Raw genomic sequence first — 24,474 nt, forward strand, 5'->3', positions numbered from 1 at the left:
AAACAGGAAAAAATCTTTTAAAAATGTTCCGTCTGTTACTATTGGCAGGGTTGAGGCGGAAATTGAAGATTTTCCATTTGCTTGTAGTTCCCGTTTTGTCCTGCCGGCTAGGGTGGCGCTAGAGAGCAAGAACATTTTTTGTGAGATTTTTGTGGATAGTGGAGCAGCGGTTAATCTCATTCGTATAATAATCAATTTGCGATAACTCATGGTTTCCAGGTGCGCACTTTGGGAAAGGATATTCCTGTTTTTGCTATCGATTCCGCTCCACTTTCTCAAAAATCATTAAAGGGCATAGTTCACAAAATCCGTTTAATTGTGAGTGATGCTCATGTTGAGGATGTGTCATGTTTTGTCCTTAGCGGTTTACCCACCCCTCTGGTGTTGGGGCTGCCCTGGCTCACTAAGCATAACCCCACCATTGATTGGCAAGCGAGGCAAATAAATGGTTGGAGTGACTTTTGCAGAGAGAATTGCCTCATGACATCTGTTTCTGAGGTTGCTACTAAGACTGTACCATCTTTTCTCTCTGAATTTTCGGATGTCTTCTCTGAGAGTGGAGTTCAGGATTTGCCCCCGCACAGGGAGTACGATTGCCCTATTAATCTCATCCCAGACGCCAAGCTGCCTAAATCTCGTTTATACAATCTTTCCCAACCTGAGAGGATCGCTATGCGTGCTTATATCTCTGAGAGTCTGAGAAAAGGACACATACGACCCTCGAAGTCACCTGTTGCCGCTGGTTTTTTCTTTGTTAAGAAAAAAGATGGTTCTTTAAGACCTTGTCTGGATTTCAGGGAGCTGAACAATATCACAATTCGTGACCCTTATCCGCTTCCTCTGATTCCGGACCTATTTAACCAGGTTGTTGGGGCTAAAGTCTTTTCCAAATTAGATTTAAGAGGGGCATACAACCTGGTCAGGGTCAGAGAAGGGGACGAATGGAAGACGGCCTTCAATACCCCTGAGGGCCATTTTGAAAATTTGGTTATGCCTTTTGGTTTGATGAATGCCCCAGCCGTTTTTCAGCATTTCGTGAACAGCATTTTTTATCATTTGATGGGAAAATTTGTATTGGTGTATTTGGATGACATTTTGATTTTTTCTCCCGATTTCAAAACTCATAAGGAACATTTACGTCAGGTCTTGCTCATCCTGCGGGAGAATAAATTATATGCGAAACTGGAAAAATGTGTGTTTGCGGTTCCAGAAATTCAATTTCTGGGGTTTCTTCTCTCCGCTTCTGGTTTTCGCATGGACCCCGAGAAGGTCCGCGCTGTGCTTGAGTGGGAGCTTCCTGAGAATCAAAAGGCACTGATGCGTTTTTTGGGCTTTGCCAATTATTACAGGAAGTTAATTTTGAATTATTCTTCTATTGTTAAACCACTCACTGATATGACCAGAAAGAGGGTAGATTTTTCTTCTTGGTCAGTAGAGGCGCGTAAGGCTTTTTCTGATATCAAGGAGAGTTTTGCTTCCGCTCCCATCTTGGTGCAACCTGATGTTTCTTTACCCTTCATAGTTGAGGTTGATGCTTCTGAGGTGGGTGTGGGGGCGGTCTTGTCTCAGGGTTCCTCTCCTGCCAAATGGCGACCGTGTGCCTTTTTCTCAAGAAAACTCTCCTCCGCAGAGAGAAATTACGATGTGGGAGATAGGGAATTGTTGGCCATCAAGTTGGCTTTTGAGGAATGGCGCCATTGGCTAGAGGGAGCCAGACACCCTATTACCGTATTTACTGACCATAAAAATCTGGCCTACTTGGAGTCAGCCAAGCGTCTGAACCCGAGACAGGCCAGATGGTCGTTGTTCTTTTCTAGGTTTAATTTTGTTGTCACGTTCCGCCCTGGAGTTAAGAATGTGAAGGCAGATGCCCTGTCACGTTGTTTTCCGGGAGGCAGGAATTTTGAAGACTTGGGTCCCATTTTGGCTGAAGGTGTGGTGGTCTCTGCTCTTTTTCCTGAATTGGAGGCAGAGGTGCAGGCAGCCCAGTCAGAGGCTCCTGATCTTTGTCCTCCTGGGAGGTTGTTTGTGCCTCTCGCTTTAAGACACAAGATTTTTAAAGAACACCACGATACGGTCCTTGCTGGGCACCCGGGGGTAAGAGCCACACTGGATCTCATCGCTCGGAGATTCTGGTGGCCTGCGCTTCGTAAGTCGGTTGAGGGTTTTGTGGCAGCCTGCGAGACTTGCGCTCGTGCCAAAGTCCCTCATTCATGGCCATCAGGTCCTCTCCTTCCCTTACCCATTCCTTCCCGTCCTTGGACACATCTGTCCATGGACTTCATAACGGATCTGCCTCGTTCCTCCGGGAAGACTGTGATTCTGGTGGTGGTGGACCGTTTTAGCAAAATGGTGCATTTCATCCCTTTTCCTGGTTTGCCCAATGCTAAGACGCTGGCGCAGGCATTTGTTGATCACATTGTCAAATTGCACGGTATTCCTTCAGACATAGTCTCTGATAGGGGCACGCAGTTTGTTTCCAGATTCTGGAAGGCTTTCTGTTCTCGCTTGGGGGTTCGGTTGTCATTCTCTTCTGCTTTCCACCCGCAGTCGAATGGCCAGACAGAGCGCGTCAATCAGAATCTGGAGACATATCTGCGTTGTTTTGTGGCGGAGAATCAAGAGGATTGGTGTTCTTTTTTGTCCCTTGCTGAGTTTGCTTTAAATAACCGTCGTCAGGAGTCCTCTGATAAGTCACCATTTTTTGGTGCATATGGGTTTCATCCACAGTTTGGGACTTTCTCGGGAGAGGGGTCTTCTGGTTTACCTGATGAGGACAGATTCTCCTCGTCTTTGTCATCTATTTGGCAAAAGATTCAAGATAATCTAAAGAGCATGAGTGAGAGATATAAACGTGTGGCTGATAAGAGACGTGTGCTTGGTCCGGACCTGAATGTTGGTGATCTGGTGTGGTTGTCTACCAAGAATATCAAATTGAAGGTTCCCTCCTGGAAGTTGGGTCCTAGGTTTATTGGGCCTTACAAAATCCTGTCTGTCATCAATCCTGTTGCATACCGTCTTGATCTTCCTCAGACTTGGAAGATCCATAATGTTTTTCATAAGTCCTTATTGAAACCTTATGTTCAACCCATTGTACCCTCGCCTTTGCCTCCTCCTCCGATTATGGTTGATGGGAATCTTGAATTTCAGGTCTCTAGGATTGTGGATTCTCGTCTTGTCCGCGGTTCTCTTCAGTACCTTGTTCAGTGGGAGGGGTATGGTCCTGAGGAGAGGATGTGGGTCCCAGTGACGGACATTAAGGCCTCTCGTCTCATCAGGGCTTTCCATAGGTCCCATCCTGAGAAAGTGGGTTCTGAGTGTCCGGAGTCCACTCGTAGAGGGAGGGGTACTGTCACAACCAGACAGCTTAGAAGCTCTGACAGAGGCCTTTCAGAACCTCCTCCTTGAGTTTCTGTGTTGTGGTATTCAGCTCCTCCTCTCGTTAGCCTCTCTCAGCTGTCATGTGTTGGACTAATTGCTTCCCTTTAAATTCTTCCCCAGAAGGCTTTTCTGGGCGGCTTATACTACTTCCTGGAGTGTGTGTGCACGCTGACTCTGTCCTCCTGTTTGCTTCAAAGCTAAGTGTTGTACCTTTATCTGTTATTTTCTGTTTGCTGGATCCCAGGTGACCCTGACTCCCTCCGTATCTTGTGTAGGGAGCCGGTGGTCGTGTCCCCTCACTATTGTAGGGTGCTCAGGGCTTTATAGTCAAGGTTCGTGGATATGCAAACCTCCACCATTCGGATCTTTGCATAGGCTGAGCAGCCAGGGAAAGTGCCAGGTCTTCTGCAGGGGTCTCCCTTGGTTCCTTAGTTTTTGGATCCAGCGAGTCGTTTATACATGTTGCTTTGCCTTGTTTCCTGTACACCGTCCTTGACAGTACCTCAAAATAGTGTCTTGATAAAGGGTGTCCTTCATATTTTCGCTCTATGTTATATATGTGCTCCCTTACACATTCTTTTAAGGGTCTTTTGGTTCTAACAACATAAAATTTCTTACATGGGCATGTTATTAAATATATGACCCCTTTAGTATGACATGTGATATGTTGTTTTATTGTCTGTTTGTGAAGACCATTTTTATCTTTTATTTTATAAACCGGTTTTGTACGACCCAATTTTCGGCAGCTCATACATTTTTTACAAGGAAAAAAACCTTTTGGGATCCCTATATTACTACTCGTTGTTTTTATTGTTTTATCATATTGCCTATATTTAGGGCTTTCTTGTAAATGAACATATCGACGAGGAATACATATGAAGTATTGAGTATGGGAGAGGAAGAAAGCAGCAATTTGTATGATACCCCTGCCACTTATGCTCAAGTGGTAAAGAACAGAAAATAAAAATAAATCTGACTTACAACAACAAGAAAGCAAAATTGGGATACCTACAGGTGAAACTCGAAAAATTAGAATATCGTGCAAAGTTCATTTATTTCATTAATCCAACTTAAAAGGTGAATCTAATATATGAGATAGACTCATTACATGCAAAGCGAGATATTTCAAGCCTATATTTGTTATAATTTGGATAATTATGGCTTACAGCTTATGAAAACCCCAAAGTCTCAATTTTGAGGTCCCCTTTGCTCAGGAGTATGGATTAATTAGCTGACTAGAGTGTGACACTGAGCCTAGAATATTGAACCTTTTCCCAAAATTCTAATTTGAAGCTGCAATGATGCAATTCCTTTTAATTTGCATTACTGAAATAAATGGACTTTTGCACGATATTCTAATTTTTCAAGTTTCACCTGTAAAACAGCAGTGAAAAAAAACAAAAAGTTTTTTTTCAAGCAAGAGTAAGAAAAAGTGAAAAAGAGGGTGTAGAGGGGGGCAAAATAAAACATCAAAGAAAATCAGATTGCCAACAGCAGCAACAAAAAATCTATAACTTAAGTAGCCATGCGCTATCTCAGGGAGAATGTTCCCTCTTGCAAAAGGGCTTAAAATTTGCCCGTACAAAATGGTTTAATAAGTTTGAAGCATTTATTGGCATTAAAAAATGTATGCGTAAATTAGCTTAAAAAAATACCATATAAAAAAGCAGAAACAAGAAATTACCAGCACTTGTGGATATGTGAATCTTCATCTACAACCTTGTGTAAAGCTAATCCCAGCCTATCTAAACGACACTACACATATCATTCAAATATTGCAGACTGTACAATGGCAATCTGAATATATTATAGGCACCTTAGACGTCAAATAATTGTATACGGTGATAGAGAGCAATAAGGGATGTGAAGCTGCAAAATCATTTTTACGCCAATCCAGTTCTTATTCTACAGAACAAATAGATTTTTATAGGAGATTGCATTTTATTTATATTAAATAAAAATTATTTTATATATGAGGGAGATTATTATCTGCAGACATGGGGAACCGCTATGGGGACGAGATTCACACCGAGTTTCGCTAACCTATATGTCACCCAATGGGAGAATGATTGTATCTTCCCATCTGGGGGACTCGGTGCGGATTTCATCCTCTGGCGCCATTTTATTGATGATATTATTTTTATTTGGAAGGGAGGAGAAGAAGAATCTGTTTTAAAAAATTTTGAGGTTATATTATAAATAAAAATAATAATTTACTCCTACAAATAGCAAACCTGAAATAAATTTTTGGGATTTAACTATTTTTATTGAAGAAGGCACTATACATACTAAGACATATAGCAAGCCCACTGACACAAATAGCTTTATCGCCATGACTAGTTGTTATCTGCCACAATGGCTATTAAATGTACCCAGAAGTCAGTTCATGCGACTATATAGAAATTGTAGCAAAAAAGAGGACTTTGAACAGGAAGCAAATAAAATATACTACTAAATAAATTTGAAAACAAAGGATACACCTGTTGACCTCCTCAATAAACAAAGAGAAGTAGTAGGAAACACTCATAGACAAGTACTAATTGAGCATAATGTAGACAGTAATAAAATGAATATACAAAATAATAGCGATAATACAACAATAATTCCTGCAATAATTTCAGGTTACAATAATCAATCCAGTATACTTAGAAATATATAGTTAAAATATACTGGGATATCCTCCGTCAGGATAAAATTATTGGAGGACAGATTCCAGAAAATCCCAGATTCATTTACAAGAAAGCCCTAACTATAGGCAATATGATCGCGCCAACTGTTAAAACAGTAAAAACAACGAGTAATTAATATAGGGATCCAAAAAGGGTTTTTTCCTTGTAAAAATGTATGAGCTGCTAAAAATTGGGTCGTACATAACCGGTTCATTAAATAAAAGATAAAAAGGGTCTTTACAAACAGACAATAAAACAACATATCACATGTCATACTAAAGGGATCATATATTTCATAACATGCCCATCTGAGAAATTTTATGTTGGTAGAACCAAAAGACCCTTAAAAGAATGTGTAAGGGAGCACATATATAACATAGAGCGAAAATATGAAGGACACCCTTTATCAAGACACTATTCTGAGGTACATGGGGGAAATGGAAAGGGTCCTCTGTATGTGGCATTGAGAAAGTTACAGTGAGTATAAGAGGAGGAGATTTAATCAAATATCAATCGAGAGCAGAAACTAGGTGGATTTTCAATCTTAATAGTCTAGCTCCGTGCGGCCTCAATAGTGAGGTCGAATTGTTTGCTTTTGACAACTAAAAAGGTCACAAATGTGTATACCCAGACAACTGACATGGATTTGCATAACTGCATCCAGGAACCCGACTAGGACTTATACAGAGGAGCAGTAATGGGAGAATGGTATCCCTGAGGAAGAGAAGCGATACTTCTCGATACGCGTTGGGAATTTTTCTCATTTTAGCTTCCGTAGCTGTGCTTAGGTGACGTCACCCCGCTTCATACCGGAGTGTGAACATCAAATAGGAGGCGTGCTACCGGCCGGAGCATGCTTCCATCTGAAAGAAATAACTAAACTGCCTCTAAAGGACTCCGGGATTGAGCCAAGCCATTGGAGCTTTTACCACAGCTGGACTAACGAATGTAGAAGTGACTTATATCACGAACCAATTGCACTATTCGTATAGGGGAATATTGGATGTTGTGGAATCTCAACAGGAGTCAATTAAGAGACGGTTTATATTTGATAGTTTGCGCAGAAACAATACTGTTTTTCATATTGCAATTATTTTAGTCGGTTGCGGTACCGACAGTTTCTCGCATTGCGAAATAGCGCCAGTGATCATAATTTTTGTTGATATTGTATCTAGTAGGAATAATAGATGACTGCCATTAAAATAGATGACTCAGAATTGTTATTTCATGGGAAATGCAAGTAGTTGCTAAAAAAGGAGAGGTGAAGAATCAAGTTCTGCTGTTCTGCATGTATAATGTTATATCTGGAAAAGAACAAAGTTGCAGCTCTCACCTCTGATTACCCCTGTGAAGCAGGGAAGATAAGGCTTGAACCTTATCTTCCGTGGTAGCTGCAAATACAGTGAAGGAGTTTAAGCATGCTTGGGATAGGCATAAGGCCATCCTTCATATAATATAGGGCCAGGGGCTATCCATAGTACTTAGTATATTGGGCAGACTAGATGGGCCAAATGGTTCTTATCTGCCGACACATTCTATGAACCCAGCCACATTTAGAATATTCAGAAAACAAAGGATCAATTCCAGCTTCTGACGTATAAAATAGTTTGTTCTTTATTTGGCTTCCAAAATTTAAGATCCAACATACATCACATGGAGATATACAAGGTAATTGTGACGCGTTTCGGGCTATAGTATTGAGCCGTTCATCAACACAATACCCTGTCTTGATGAAGGGCTCAATACTATAGCCCGAACGCGTCACAATTACCTTGTATCTCTCCATGTGATGTATGTTGGATCTTAAATTTTGGAAGCCAAATAAAGAACCAACTATTTTATACGTCAGAAGCTGGAATTGATCCTTTGTTTTCTGGATATTCATAATGTTATATCTGGTAAGTTTATGTGGGTAGCTTACAGACACAGTTGTGTTGTTCCATACCTTTCCTCACAGCTGGGCATATGTGTGTCATGAGATAACCAGCTTTTCAGAACAACATGATTTCCTTATATTGTGTCACAAGATGTCTATCCTATTTGTGACTATGTACATGCCAATGGTCTGCTCCCAGCTCTGCATGTCTCCCCCTGGAAGGCACAGCCACCAGGATGCTCAATTTTCCTTCTCTAATGTTTCCCTGGCGGTTCTTCCCTGCCAACTTCTTCCTGTAATCTCCCAGCAGGTACTATACATCCACCAGAGCAGCTATGCCCACTTCACACAGACTTAGACCTGCTACTTGCCTGCTCTGAATCTCTTCAACTGTAGGGCACATGAGTGCACCTCCTCTGGTTCTTAAAGGGTCAGTGTTTATCCACCTCAGTCATCCCCAGCCAATGGCTGGCCAGCTTAGGCACTTTCCTCTGTAAGTTGGTGCCTGAGCAATAGGTTCTAATTGTCTAGTATCTTTGCCTTGTTTTGCCGGTCTGTGTACTCACCTTTGTGTGTCCCTATATTGGATCCTTTGGTGCCTGACCAGAGCTCTGCCTATTCCCCATACAGAACCTGAACTGTCTGCCCTGTCATATTTCAATTGCACGAACTCTGCCTGTCCTGACCTCGAACCAAAATAGAGGCTCAACCCTTACTTAATAATAAAAATTGAGAGATCTCACATAACGTGACTATCATGTATTGCTCAATGAGCACATGCCTATGGCACAAAAAAGACAACAATATAAGTACCTATAAAAAAAACTGTCAGACCGCATGAAGTCAATAATACACTTTATTTGCATAATTCATAAAGAAAAAATACATATATTAAAAACAAGTGCAGAAAAATTGCGGCATCAACCGTAAGGGGGCACAATGGTAACAATTTATACTAATCCAACAAGATAAAATCCAAGTTAAAGTGCAAGTGTAAAAAAATAATCCAAGTATATAAAGGACAGAATCAGTTACCCATAGTGTGCCTTCTCCGGGATGGTGCCAACCCTGATGCGCATTTCGGCAAACCTTCGCCTGGGGGTGACCTGCGTCCTGACCTCGGTCTGTTCCTGACTAAAGTTTTGCCTGACTCCTCAGTGCTCCACACTGGTGTCTCTTGGGCTCTGTGCATCAACAGTCTACTGAACAAAGACTACTCCAGGAGGTAGTGGCCTGGTGGTTCCACTGCAGTGGAGTTTAGATCCCTGTACAGGGGTTTACCTTAGGGCTGCCAGGAAAACTAAGTAGCCTCAAGCCCAAGTAGTTCGGTAGGGACCACAAATCCACATCCACTCCCGTAACAACCACACAACTATTCAAAGGTTTGCCAGCATGCTGCAATGTTGTATTCAATCAGTTTCATTAGAAATTCCAAGTCTTTAACCAAATTTGAGCTAAGGTAACTGTGGACAAATCTGTAACCATGACATAATGACAGGCTTTGTAAAATTAATATAGCATTAGGAGATTAAATTTCAGTCAAATTGTTTTTCGCTGGCACGGAAAAGTGTTTATGACCGCACAGAAGCTGAGATCCAGGGCAGCGTGATCTGAACACACTGGCCAGAAAATGTTAGAACATCATTCAGTTTTATGAGACCCTAGAGGAAAACACGTGGTTGATAAGTCCATAATAAAATGCTGTTGACTGATATATTTGATATGCCTCTATGTGTAAATGTGACATGTGAATCATTGGTATTAGGAACCTTCTTAGGCAGGGAGTAGATAAGTCACTGAATACATTGCTTATGTCCACATGTATAATGCTGCTTTCTTTGATCCTTAAAGGAACATTGCATATAGAAATGAATAACACAAGTGAAGAAGAAAAAAAGTTTGTCAGTCTGCAGGATTTTCTGCATGTGCCTGAAAGCAACAGTCCCGATCAGTTCCATCTGATGAACAATGTAGGGCTGGTGCTTAGCCAAGATCGTATGGGTAGGCTCCTGCTGCAGCCAGTGGTCTTATAGCCAGACACAGGACAGAGGAGAAAAGGAGAGGGTAGGGGCATGACATCTCCTGGGAATCAGAGTCAAAGGCAGAGTGGGGAGGCTCCTGCTGCAGCCAGTTGTCTTATGGCCAGACTAAGGACAGATGTGAGGAAAAGATGGGGGGGAGGTATGATCTCCTGGAAAACAGTGACAAGGGCAGAGTGGGGAGGCTCCTGCGACAGCCAGTTGTCTTATGGCCAGACACAGGACAGATGTGAGGAAAAGATGGGGGGAGGTATGATCTCCTGGAAAACAGTGACAAGGGCAGAGTGGGGAGGCTCCTGCGACAGCCAGTTGTCTTATGGCCAGACACAGGACAGATGTGAGGAAAAGATGGGGGGAGGTATGATCTCCTGGAAAACAGTGACAAGGGCAGAGTGGGGAGGCTCCTGCGACAGCCAGTTGTCTTATGGCCAGACACAGGGCAGATGTGAGAAAAAGACGGGGGGGGGGGGGGTCTCGGGGGCATGATCTCCTATAAAACAGAGCCAAGGGCAAAGTGGGGAAGCTTCTGTTGCAGCCAGTTGTCTTATAATCAGAAACAGGACAGAGATGAGGAGGTGGAAGGAAACATGACCAATCTCTTGGGATATGCAGAGATTTATTTATATATTTCATAGTATTATTTACAATTACATACAAAACAGGATTAAAGGAAAGGATGAGATTATGGAACCAATTACTTTCATTTTTTTATCTAACACGTGCAGGGTTGTTCCGACTGGAGAAACAATCTTCATGTGTTCTTTAGGGCATATCGATATACAGGTTTTCTCCCATCCAGACATTTATGGCATATTGATAGGTTATTCCATAAATTTTCCCACCACTAGGACTGCTCCTATCTCAAGAACGGGGCCCTTCATAAACGGAGAACATGCTGTACATGCAGAGCATTCTCTCCCTTCAATGCTGTGGGACTCCCAAAATTAGCTGAGCCAGCGCTTTGCTATATAGCGGTAAATAAAGAAAGCTGCACCTGCACGATGTGTCCAATCTCGAGATTGGAGCTGGTTCCATGGGTATGTCCTGAACCTATTAGACATTTACGTCATATCTTATCAATATGCTATAAATGTCTAAAATGGGAATACCCTTCAAAATAAAGTGAAGAACTGTGATGATGGCTTTAAAGGGTTTCTACCACTTGCATATGACATATTTGGTGTTCAGACACTAGCGATCCGCTAGTGTCTGATGTAGCATACAAGCTAATTATTACATTAATCCGTTCGGCCGTTTTGTCAAAAAAAGCACTTATATATTTATGCAAATGAGCCTCTAGGTGCTATGCGGGCGTTTTTCCAGCACCTAGAGGCTCCGTCTACCTTGCAGTTTGCCGCCCAGCGCCTCGCTCCAGCACGCCCATCTTCAACTCTATTCGATCCTCCCCCCTGCTTCAGCCTTCCGAAATCTCGCGCCTGCGCCGTTCGTCGCGGCATTCGGCGCAGGCGCAGTCAATGTCTGACCGCTCCGTGCTCAGACATTTCCACTGCGCCTGCGCCGATGACATGAGAAGAAAAGAGAGACTGTGCTGGGTCCCCAGACCCAGACTTATGACATTACTTCAGTGTTGGTTTCACACTTACAGTGCTTTAGGTGTTTACAGAGGCCTAGGGTTTCCATGTGACAGCATAAGAGCACTCTGTGTGCCGCCATATGGTGCTTGCTTAAAATAGTACAACATCTAATGGATCATTCACAATTATTTCATATAGAATTTAACAAAAAAAAAAAAAACACATAAGAAATTAAAGCCATATGAAAGGGTTGGAATGGTCCCATTAACTTCTACTAATGCCTTTTGTGCCCTAATATGGCACCTGGATCATCACTATACAGTATATAATTGCCTGTTAACATATTTTCAAAAAGACTGTAAGACGCGCTTAGGATTTACAGGAGGAAAATAGAAAATATATATATACTTTTCATCAGACTTTAGATCAGACCCCCAATCCTCATCAGACCCCCAAGCTCAATCAGACCTCAGATCAGAACCTCTTAGACCCCTCCAGCCACCATCAGTGTCAGATTAGACCCCCATCAGCCTTAGATCTAACCTTTATCAGTCTCTGATCAGAGCCCTATCAGCCTGATCAAACCTCTATCAGCTTCTGAATAGTGTTGGGCGCGAATATTCTAATCGCGAATTTAAATCGCGAATATCGCCACTTCGAGAATTTGCAGGGATTTAGAATATAGTGCTGTATATTAGAATTTGCGAATATTCTAGATTTTTTTTTCATCTGAACCCATGATCCCTCCCTGCTTCTTGCTTGTGGGCCAATGAGAAGGCTGCAATGTCTTTGTCTGAGCTTAGCAACATCCCTAGCAACCAATAGGAAAGCTGCCTACCCCTTACTATATAAGAACCTCCCCAGCAGCCATTTTCTGCAGTTTTTTGCAGTTCTGAGAGAGAGAGAGCAGTGACATTGCTGTGCTCTGTGCTTTCCACTCATTTCATTAGATAGTTAGATAGCTTATATATATAATACAGATAGTTAGTGGGAGATAGTCAGTGTAGGTTATATCCTGATATAGTGTAGCTGATAGGTTCTGCTGTCCATACATACATTCTACAGTGTCACAACAATACTTAGTGCACCAATCAGTTATATGTAGTCAGACCTGCTAAAATGTGAAGTTGCACGTATTGCACCAAAATATGCGCATCATTAATTGCTGATTAGCGCAATCGCAAATATATTGGAGCGCTCTATCTGCATATAAAGCTATTGTAATGTTCTGCGGTGTCAACCATTCTCCAGTCTCAGGAAACTTCTAGCAGCTTGAAAAATGTAGCAAAAGTGACCCACGCCTGTATTGCGTGCGCAATACGCGCATATTACATTGTTGATTTTTGCAATCAAGAAATGAAAATTGCAAATTTGCAAATTTATGATGAATATTCGCCCAAATATTTGCGAAATATCGCAAATTTGAATTTGCCCCTGCCGCTAATCACTACTTCTGATCAGATCCCCATCAGACATTAAAAAAAATAAAAAAAAATAAACTTACCGTACCTTGCTTCCTCCGGACGGCACAGCCACTCTGCAGATCCAGGACTCACAGCTCCCTGGTCTTCTTCCAGCCTGCACTGCACTGTGACCTGATGTCACATAGCGTGAGATCATAGTGCGCTCCTACGTCTACTCCGTCCTGACGCTGTACGCAGTCAGGACACAGTGCAGAACGGGGCCTGCGTAGCCCTTCCCTCACTGCATACTAATGACCACTTCCATAATGGAAGTGGTCATTAGCATTTGGGCTATAAGATGCACTGCCATTTTGCCCTCACTTTTGGGGAAAAAACGTGTGTCTTATGGGCCAAAAGATATGGTATCTTGTAGTCTGCTCTCTATCAGTCTAAGGCCTCTTTCACACGCCAATGAATCATGGACCAGTTCTGTGATGTTCTCCATGGACAGAACACGTACCCATTGATTATAATGTGTTTATTAACACATCACTGATTTTCCATTGATGGTGGGTCAATGAAAAAAACACTGGGACATGCACTATTTTGGTCCAAAATACAAGGTCCAAACACAACCATTGAAGTCTATGGGTCCCTGAAAATCACTGACACAATGGCATCTGTGTTCTGTCAGTGGTTTTCACGGACCATTGGCAGGAGATGCTTTGGGTCTCCATTTTCTGCTTAGTGGTGTATGTGGAATTCAGATAAGACACAGAGGGCAAAAAACAGACACACGGATTCTTCGCAGATGAACCTTTGACCATTTTGTCACGGACCTGTGAAAGAGGCCTAAAAGATTTAGATTATAATTATCCTGACGTTAAGCATTAGTTACAGCAGAATCAGATGCATTAGCAGTAATTACCTCTGGGAATTAACAAAATGCCAATAATTAATTGATTATCTGGTTTGCAGCAAATTGTAACATATGTTTTATATTGTTGAAAACAGAAGACACATTATCAATAATGTGATAATATGACGTCATAGTTAGGCCTCATGTACACGGCCGTGTTCCGCGGCCGAGAGCGGACCGTGGAAACCCGGCCGGGATTCCTCCTGACAGCATGAGCGCACGGCGTCATTGGTTGCTATGACGCCGTGCGCTCCCTGCTGCCGCCACAGTATAGTAATACACTGGTATAGATCATACCAGTGTATCACTGTATTGCGGCGGCAGCAGGGAGCGCACGGCGTCATAGCAACCAATGACGCCGTGCGCTCATGCTGTCAGGAGGAATCCCGGCCGGGTTTCCACAGTCCGCTCTCGGCCGCGGAACACGGCCGTGTGCATTCGGCCTTAGTAGTACAAATATCTGGCTTGTTATTATACAGGGTGACCCACGAAAAAGTAGCCTGCCTCCAATATCTCCAAATCAAACTGCCTAATAGTGAATCTGTCTTAGTTGTCCATAACAACCAATCAGAGCTCAGCCTTCATTTTTTCAGAGCCCTGTAGGAACTGAAAGCTGAGCTTTGATTGGTTGCTATGGGCAACTAAGACAGATTTACTATTAGGCAATTTAATTTGGAGAAATTGGAGGCAGGCTACTTTTTCGTAGGCCACCCTGTACATTTCCTGGATCTCTTCCATTCATTTTTCTACTGCCAGTATATGAGCTAAGAACTTACCACTTCCTTCTCCACATAAATTTGCCAGTCTGGGCTAAAACTGTGACAACAATATGGCCAGGCCATTATTTTAGTACACCCAGTCATTTCCAGCCACATGTTATTTAATGTGAAAAGACATCACTCTGTAATAATCCTGTGGGATATCATCCACTCCTTTTGAGCACCTTGTGGTTTAGTTTAGTTTAGTATCCCTGTTGGCCTACTTGTTTGATCTAAAGTATATGCTGATCATCTACTACATGTTATGCCTAGCAGGAGAACGTTGTCGATTAGTTCTGTATCCCTGGTGGTCTAGTTGCTTAACTTACAGTCCATGCTGATCATCTACTACTTTTCAGGCCCAGCATGAGCACCTTGTCATTTAGTTTCTTTCTTTTGTGGCCTAGTTGCTTAACCTACAGTCTATTCTGATCATCTATGACTTTTTAAAAGGCATCAAAAACATCTTGTGATTTAATTTCTATCCCTGGTGGCCTAGTTACTCAACCTACAGTCCATGGTGATCGTCTACTACATTTCAGGCGTAGCAAAGAACACTGCTTTAGTTTCCATTCCCCAGGGTCTTAGTGGTTTAAGTTATACACTATGCTGCTCATCCTCTCATTTTTAGGCCCAGCAGGAAAATGTTGTGGTTTAGTTTCCTTTCCCTGGTGGCCTAGTGGATTAACCTTCAGTCCCTGCACAACTTTTCAGTCCAAGCAGGTGGACATTATGGTCCAATTCTCAGTCTCCATAGGTGCTAAGTGACTGATTGGTGTTGCCAGTGTAAACCTTACCTAATTACCATTGAATGCCAACCCTTAGACCTAGGGGATCTCAAATAAAGAAAATATTTTATCAGTTTGTCTGCCACATCATTAAACTTGCTCTATACTTTACTTTAGGTCGGAAGTTCAAAAAGTTTAACAGAATGAAACCAGGAAGAGAGATGGAAACAGTGGTCCTTCAGCAGGGCAGGCCTCTCGAAAGTCAGCAGGCTCTGACCCGGAGACTATCAACAAGTCCAACTCAAGAAATTCTGTATATCCCAGAACTGCTGCACATACTACAAAGCATAGAGCCCGAAATGGTATATGCAGGGTATGATAACACTCAGCCAGAAACACCTAGTGCTTTGTTGTGTAGCCTCAACCAGCTGTGTGAACGACAGCTCCTCTGTGTTGTGAAGTGGTCAAAATCTCTACCAGGTAAGAAATTACTCAGCTATGGTGGTGTGCATGGTTATTTGTTAATAATGTCTTCACATTATAAGTTATACATAATAACTAATAATTTTATTTTCTAGAATGGGCAAGGGTCTGTGGAAAAACGTGGCTCAGGTGTTCATCTTAATAGCCATTAGAAGAGTTTATACATACTGTACTAAGGTACATCCAATAGGTTGCCATTCACTGCATGGTGCCAGTCATGGAGAAATATCTAAGGAAAAAAGCAGCTGCTTCTCCAGTGCGCCCTTTCAAGATGTCCTCAGCTCAGCATGCCTCGCAAGTCCCAGAGGAAAAGTTAAAAAGCTCCCTTTCCCCTGTACTAAAAGAACTAGCCGACATTAAAGCAGACCTGTATCACTTGGGAAAACGTGTACAAGCCCTTGTGGACACCTAAGTAGCAATGTTAAATTTTGATGAGAAAACATTTCTCAAAGATGCTCTTCTCAGTATAGAAGATCAAGAAAATAGGAGCAAAAGGAGAAATATAAGGATAAGGGGCCTGCCTGAAAGAGAGTCTCATGAAGCTCTCCCAAAAGTAGCTAAAGAAATATTCACATCTTTACTTGGTGAATAAAGGTCACAGCAAATCACTATAGAAAGGATCTGACCTGGGTCCAAGGTGCTAGACCCACCACAAGACATGATATGCTGCCTTCTGAACTACATAGATACAGCGACCATCTTAAGGAGTGCAAGAGAGACAGAGCAGCTCCTCCATGACGGATTCACGCTTACCATATATCAAGACCTGACAACTTCAACTTTTTCTTGCTGCAAACCTCTCTTCGGGTGGCTGTTCCCTTTCGGGTGGCAGTTGTAAAAGGAGGAAAGCAGATCACCATAAGAAGCCCGCAAGATTAACAGCTTGAGACTCCCTTGAAATCACCCCACTAGAGATACCCTGCAGGATGCCGGCGGACATCAAACTGGCTGCATTACCCAAGTGGTTACCAGGATTAAGTCTTTCGAACCCAAGAAATTAACTCCAAATACATACTTTCTAAAGTTCATGGTTCTCTGGTTTCTTTAGTTCCATCCTAGGTGACGTGAATGTGGTTGACTTTCACTGCAGTTTACCTAAGATTAACTTCTACTTTTCTGCAGGGATATGGCCTATGGCTCATACTGTTCTCCTTACTATCTTTTCCGTTCCCCTACTCTCACACCACCTTTCCATTTTCACTACTTGCATGTACCCATCTTCAGTGTTCATGGGCAGCCACTTGGAGATTTTGATTGCCAAGTTCATAAATTTCTTTTTTCTGACACAAAGGTGTCTTGTCACCCATTGTTCAACTCTTAGGTGTATCTCCTATTGTGTTATATTTCTTTAAAACTGCATCTATTACATTTTCTGCTTATAATGTAAATGGCCTGAATGTGCTACGAAAGCGCAGCCAAATAATTACCCTTCTCAAGAGAGAAGAAGCATGTGCTGCTTTCTTTAAAGAACCCCATACCGAGAGAATCCTATCTCTCCCAACCAAATATTTTTCATTTTGGTTTCATAGTACTAATATCACTGCGAGGGGGGTGAGCATTGCGGTATGTAAAGATAACCCCTTTTCGCATATAGTCACGCAGGAAGACCCAGCAGGCTGTTTGTTGTTTGTAAAGTGGAAGATATCCATTACAGGTGTCACCTTAGCTAATGTATACGCCCCTAATTGGCAGGAAGTTTTGTGGCCTTCCATCAACTATCTGTTTTTAAAGAAAGTATTTTGATTCCAGGTGGGGATTTCAATTTAACGTTGGATCCTAACCAAGATTCCTCTTCGAAACAATCACAGATTTCTTAATTCCGTAGACTAAAAAGAATTCTCCACGATCTCCAAGTTCTTGATGTGTGATAAACCCATCATCCAACCACTTTAGATTAGATTTTCTTTTCCACAGTCTATTTCACATATCGCTGCATAGATTATCTCTTCCTGTCACAAACCAATTCATCACTTGTAACTAACTCTATTATAGGGAACATAGCTTTGTAAGATCATGCTCTGGTTTTTATGCCCCTCACTTTCAAAAATCTCCCGATCAGAAAATTGTATTGAATAACACAATGCTTGCAAACCCGGACCACGTGACTCAAATTATGACTAAGAATATTTTACAATTAAGTCCCCAGTCCCTACTTCAGTTTCTATGATTTGGGAAGCCCATAAAACAGTTATTAGGGAGGAACTGATGACCCTAGGGGAAAAGTTGAAAAATTCAGAGGAAAAAAATTCAGAGGATTTTTTTTTTTTTATTAAAGTGATTTAGAAAATTGCTATTAAATGAAATGAAATTGTGTGAAATTACAGTGACTCTAAAACACTTTTATATATTAGATCTGCTAAATTATTTCAAAGAGCTAAGTTTAAAGGGGTTTTCCAAGATAAATACTAATGACCTATCCTCTGGATCCGCGCAGTAGCGCCGCGTCTTTCTCCAGCATTTCCTAGGCCAGTGATGTCACATTCATCAGTCACGTGGCCTAGGCGCAGCTCAGCTTCATAGAAGTAAATGGGGCTGAGCTGTGATACCAAGCACAGCCGCTATAGGAATGTATGGCCCTGTGCTTGTTAAGCATGGAGAAGGTGTCAGACCCCTACCGATTAGATACTGATGACCTATTCAGCGGATAGGTCATCAGCTCTGAAGTTTTAGAAAACCATTCCAAATGCTACCCTCATGGAGACAAAGTAAACACGTAAATGTCAGCATGGGTACGTAAAGCTAAAGAGACTTCATTTTCTAAGGCTATTAGAGACCATATCACACATCTACCAAGGCATTTCAGGACTTTTATGTTGCCTTTTACGACATTCAAGGGATCTTCCCACGCCCTGCATCTGATCTAATGTCCACCACCTTCTCTTTCTTATGCTCCCTTAAACTACCCATCATCTATGAAATGGATTCACTTAAATTGACAGCCCCAGTTACAGAACTGGAAGTAAAGAAGGTTTTATCATCCAGTCCATCAGGAAAAAGTTCTGGACCCGACAGTCTAATAATTCCATATTATAAAACACTGCTCCTCCTTTTCCAATTCACAAAACGTTGTAATGCTTTATGTCCAATAATGTGGCTTTGCCTAAACAGTCCTTGGAAGCTCCCACCACTTTTTTTTTACATAAAGAGGGAAATAACCCTTTGGATTGTGGGACCTACTACCCAATTTCATTACTTAATGCTGACAACAAGTGGTGGGTCACAAGGAGTCCATTGTCTACAAGGTGTCCTACCTCAGATAATTGACCGTGAGCAAGCTGGTTTTGTGAGTGGGCATCAATGCATAGACAACACAACACGTCTCATTCACATTAGCCAACACGATCTTATTAGGAAACAGACGGCAAAAAGGCTTTCGACAGGATTAGCTGGCAATATATTTCAGTGGCCTTGTCAGCCTATGTTTTTTTTCCACCTTGTATTAAAGCCATTCATTCTTTATAGACGTAGTTTCCCCTAAGCTAGAATTAAAATTAACGGCACCTTATCCCCTCCGTTCCAGATTCTTTATGGAACACAACAGGGGATGCCCACTCTCTTCCTCTCTCCATCATACTAGGAATAAAGGTGCTATTACACTGCCATTTTCGAGCAGTGTAAACACCGGTAGAATATAACACATCCTTTGGAGCTCGTTTGCCCCGGCTTGATTACACAGGCTGATGCATACTGGATGTAGGAGGAACAATTGCTACATCCCTTATTACACAGGAAGATGTCCTGCTGATAATCGGGCATCTTTCATCCATATTACTAAGATCTTTACTATTTACTTCACCGTTTACCGGGTCTGACAAACATTTCAAATATCTAGAAGTCCTTATTTGAGCGGACACAAATAACCTGTACCAATCTAACTTCACGCCTCTTCTCCAGAACATTAAAGTACAACTAAGAGACTTGAATATCCCATTCTTATCTTGGGTTGGCAGGAAGAGCTTCTTAAAAACATATATATTCCCAAAGATATTATACCTCTTACAATCAGTTCCGATTTTGCTCCCAATTACATTCTTTACTACTGTACACAAGTTATTTACCAGTTTTCTGTGGGGCAACTAGGAACCCAGAATTTGGACCTCTGGACCTACATTTATACTGTAAAGCCATTCATTTTGGACACTGGGTCTATTTGCTCATTGCCCGGCAGTGGTCGTATTGCGGCCCGCATACGGCGGGTCCGAAATAGACGGGCACCGGCCGTGAGCACCCCGCATCACGGATGCCGACCCATTCACTTGAAACATGTTCTATTTTTTTTACAGTGCGGACGGATCACGAACCCATTTAAGTTAAATGGGTCTCGATCCGTCCCAGCCACCGCATGGATTATGCCCGTGCAATTTGCGGTCCCCAATGCACGTAACGGCCGTGTGCATGAGCTCTCAGTCCACAACAAACTTATGCGCCGATCTTGAAGAACAGCTCTTAATATCGCAAAAAATAATGGAATTGTGAGGCTTACGCTATCTACCATCAAATATTTTGTCTCTTTCTAACATCATATTCTGGCATAAAAGCACGATTGAAAGCAAAGTTCTTTAGCCAAATGAAACCTCAAAAATCGAGTCGTGTGGGATGATTGTTTAATGCCTTCTGTTTATCAACGGGCCAGTTATCACCACTTGTGGCAAACAGAGAGGGGCAGAATTCTTGACCTGAGAGACCATGGTTTATCACTCCAGCAGATCACTATGCACCTAGGCAGAGGCGTACATAGGAATCACTGGGCCCCATAGCAAAAATCTGAATTGGGCCCCTTAACCCCGCCTACTACCCACCATGGCCCCTCCCACTTCCTGACCTTGCTCCTCCCATGCCACACCCCCATTAAATAAATTTATACATGACCTACAGAAACTGTTAGGGGTTTCCTGGGGGTGACCTGTCACATGGGATATCTGCTGCAGCCTGCAGGTCTCCTTATTTGGGGTGCCATGTTAGGCTACTTTCACACTTGCGTTCGGGTCTCCGCTTGTGAGTTCCGTTTGAAGGCTCTCACAAGCGGCACCGAACGGATCCGTCCAGCCCTAATGCATTCTGAGTGGACGCGGATCCGCTCAGAATGCATCAGTATGGCTCCGTCTGTCCTCCGCTCCACTCAGCAGGCGGACACCTGAACGCTGCTTGCAGCGTTCGGGTGTCCGCCTGGCCGTGCGGAGGCAAACGGATCCGTCCAGACTTACAATGTAAGTCAATGGGGACGGATCCGTTTGAAGTTGACACAGTATGGCTCAATTTTCAAACGGATCCGTCCCCCATTGACTTTCAATGTAAAGTCAAAACGGATCCGTTTGCACTATCATGAACAAAAAAATAATGTTTTTTTTTTTTTTTTGTTCATGTTAATGCAAACGGATCCGTTCTGAACGGATCTAAGCGTTTGCATTATAGGTGCGGATCCGTCTGTGCAGACACCAGACGGATCCGCTCTGAACGCAAGTGTGAAAGTAGCCTTAAAGGGAATCTGTCACTAGCAATTTACCCCCAATTTTTTTTTCATGACTCCATGTTTAACAGAGTACCTGTTTTCCATCTGTCTTGTTCTTTTGATTGTGAGTCTTGTCATTTCTTCAAAAAATCGATTCTTATGATATGCAAATGACGCTGTAAGGAGCCCAGAGGGGCGTTATTCTTTCTCCACTGTGCCCAGGAACGCCCCTCTGAAGTGCCGTGCCCGGCTAAATTTGAAAACTAATAACGCCTCCAAGTTCATCTAAATCGCCTCCCAGAGGCGCGGCTAAGTGCTCAACACCCCCCCTCCTCAGTGCCGCGCTCTGCGGCAAACACCCCGATCCTTCTCTCGCCGGCATCCCAAATCCCGCGCAGGCGCAGTGCCGTCAGTCATCTTATCATAGCGCAGGCAATCGCGGGCACTATGCCTGCGCGGGATTTGGGATGCCGGCGAGAGGAGGATCGGATTTGGGAGGCGATTTAGATGAACTTGGAGGCGTTATTAGTTTTCAAATTTAGCTGGGCACGGCACTTCACAGGGGCGTTCCTGGGCACAGTGGAGAAAGAATAACGCCCCTCTGGGCTCCTTACAGCGTCATTTACATATCATAAGAATCGATTTTTTGAAGAAATGACAAGACTCACAATCAAAAGAACAAGACAGATGGAAAAAAGGTACTCATGGATCCATGTTTAATAAAGTACCTTTTTTCCATCTGTGTTCTTCTTTTCCATGTCAGTCTTGTCCTTTCTTCTAAAAATCGATTCTTAGGATATGCAAATGACGCTGTAAGGACTGGAGCCCAGAGGGGCGTTTTTCTTTCTCCACGGTGCCCAGGAACGGTGCCCCTCTGAAGTGCCGTGCCCGCCTAAATATGAAAACTACTAACGCCTCCATGTTTAGCTGAATCGCCTCCCAGAGGCGCGGCTAAGTCCTCAACACCCGCCCCCCTCCTCAGCGCCGCGCTCTGCAAACACCCGATCCTCCTCTCGTCGGTGTCCCAAATCCCGCGCAGGCGCAGTGCCGGCGATTGCCTGCGCCTGCGCTCTGATAATACGGCTGAGGGCAACAGCTTCAACATCGTCACTGGGCTCGGCGCATGCCAAGTGACGATGTTGAAGCTGTTGCCCTCAGCCGTATTATCAGAGCGCAGGCAATCGCCGGCACTGCGCCTGCGCGCGATTTGGGACGCCGACGAGAGGAGGATCGGGTGTTTGCAGAGCGCGGTGCTGAGGAGGGGGGCGGGTGTTGAGGACTTAGCCGCGCCTCTGGGAGGCGATTCAGCTAAACATGGAGGCGGGGGGGCGGCGCGGAGATGAGTTGATGTTGGGGCTGGGGCCGGGCCCTGGGGAGAAAAGCAGCCGCATAGCCGGCTGCAGGTCATGAGTGGGCAGGGCCAAATCGTGTGGGCGGGGACTTATCTGCGCTACGGGCCCCCCAGTGCCGCGGGCCCCATAGCAGTGGCATGGTCTGCCTCTATGGGCGGTACGCCACTGCACCTAGGCCAGTGGTTGGGAGAACAACAATGAACTGGAAATACAGCAAGGTGTAAACAAAGGCAAACCTATTCATGTGTGAAATTGGATGTCCAATTCCAAGCCTAGGTCTGCAGGCAGTGTCTACACATACCATCAGAAGATGTTTTCATTGACTTCACGCCACCACTCTTCAAAAGCTATCATGTTGTACAGCAAGTTGGCAATGGAGGCTGGAATGAAGGTCTGTTAGTTTAGCAATGAATCCTGCTTTTGTCTTTGATTTAATGATAACTGGAAATTGGTCTGGACTCTGGAGACCAGTTGGGCAATGCTATGAATAAGCCTTCACAAGGGAATGTCACACCAGTCCTACTCACAGCATTATGGTGTGGGATGGCAGAATCTATGGTAGCTGGACCCCTCTAGTCTTCATCTCAGGTACACTAAAGCTTGGCATTACATTGATTTGGTCGTGGCACCAGAGGTACAGCCATTTCTACAAAATATTCCAGGAGCCATTTTCAACAGCATAATGCCGGGGTGCATGTTGCTCATGCTACTGTTAATAGCTTGCATGGCTTAAACATGCTATTGTGACCTACAGGGTTTCCAGACTTGTCTCCCATCAAGCATATCTGGAATGTCATAGGTCGGTAATTAATTAATCTTATGAATCGCATATTCATCTGGTTTTTAGTGTTAAGGTACTCCACGAATTCATCAAACTGCACAACGGTCCCCATCCATATGATGAACACATCAGCAATGAATCGAAAAAAAAGTCTTGATGTAACATACAAATGGGTTATCAACTGTAAATATGTATTTCTCTTTAAAAACTGAGAGGAAGAGGTTAGCGAACGTGCAAGCCACTGGGGTCCCCATCGCTGTCCCTGAGCGTTGTATGAACCAGTTCTTATTAAACATAAATGCATTATGTGTTAAAATAAAATGCAATGCTTCAGAAACAAAATCCACAAAAATCTCAGATTTATTATTTCTCGACAAAATTTTGCGGACACACTGTACCCCCAACTCCTGCGGTATTCTAGTATATAAACTTTCAACATCGATGGATGCTAATGCAAAACCATCCTGCCATTCTAGTTCTTTTATTGCATCCAAAAAGTCACCAGTGTCCTTCAAAAATGAGGGAATTCCCTTCAATAATGGGCATAAAAGCCAATCAATATATTGGTAAAGAGGCTCAGTAACTGAGCCAATTCCCGTTATGATGGGGCCCCAGGTGACTTATGCACTTTTGGTATGCAATACCACATAGGTTTAACAGGAAATTGAGGGAACAGCCTCTCTACGTTAGGCATTTTCAGGGTTTCAAAAGTAGTAACAAATCTGTATTAGAGGGTGAGAAACCATGTACCTACCATACATAGTTTATCACCCTCTAATAAGTTTTAGATTGAATAAAGGGAACGGCTGTCACGGTAGGTAAGATAAGGAAAGGAAACAGAGCACGACAAGGCAAACAAAACAACTGACTAGGTCCCAAATGCTAGGGAACAAAGGGGTCACCTCCTAGCAATCTCTAAAACACTTTCCCTAAGCTGCTATGCCCATGTGCATATCTCGATGGTAGATATGCACATGCCCACGTACCTAAGACTGTAACACAATGAACCAAACCCTAAGCTGTAGGGAAGAGAGAAAGAGACACCCAGCTCCTTCAAGAACCGAAGGAGCTAGCATCACCCTAGAGGCCTAGTAAAAACAG

General features: G+C 43.2%; 1 protein-coding gene across 2 annotated transcripts in view; it reads left to right on the forward strand.

Moving 5' to 3' along the window:
* Window positions 1–24,474, forward strand: part of PGR (progesterone receptor) — a 142,703-nt gene that overhangs the window by 79,759 nt on the left and 38,470 nt on the right. For both annotated transcript variants that reach the window (XM_044285670.1, XM_044285669.1), the window contains exon 4: window positions 15,486–15,788. In XM_044285670.1, the coding sequence (XP_044141605.1) occupies window positions 15,486–15,788 (303 nt within the window). The remainder of the gene's footprint in view (window positions 1–15,485; window positions 15,789–24,474) is intronic.

The sequence above is a fragment of the Bufo gargarizans genome, chromosome 3 (genome assembly GCF_014858855.1).
Source record: "Bufo gargarizans isolate SCDJY-AF-19 chromosome 3, ASM1485885v1, whole genome shotgun sequence".
Lineage (NCBI taxonomy): Eukaryota > Metazoa > Chordata > Amphibia > Anura > Bufonidae > Bufo > Bufo gargarizans.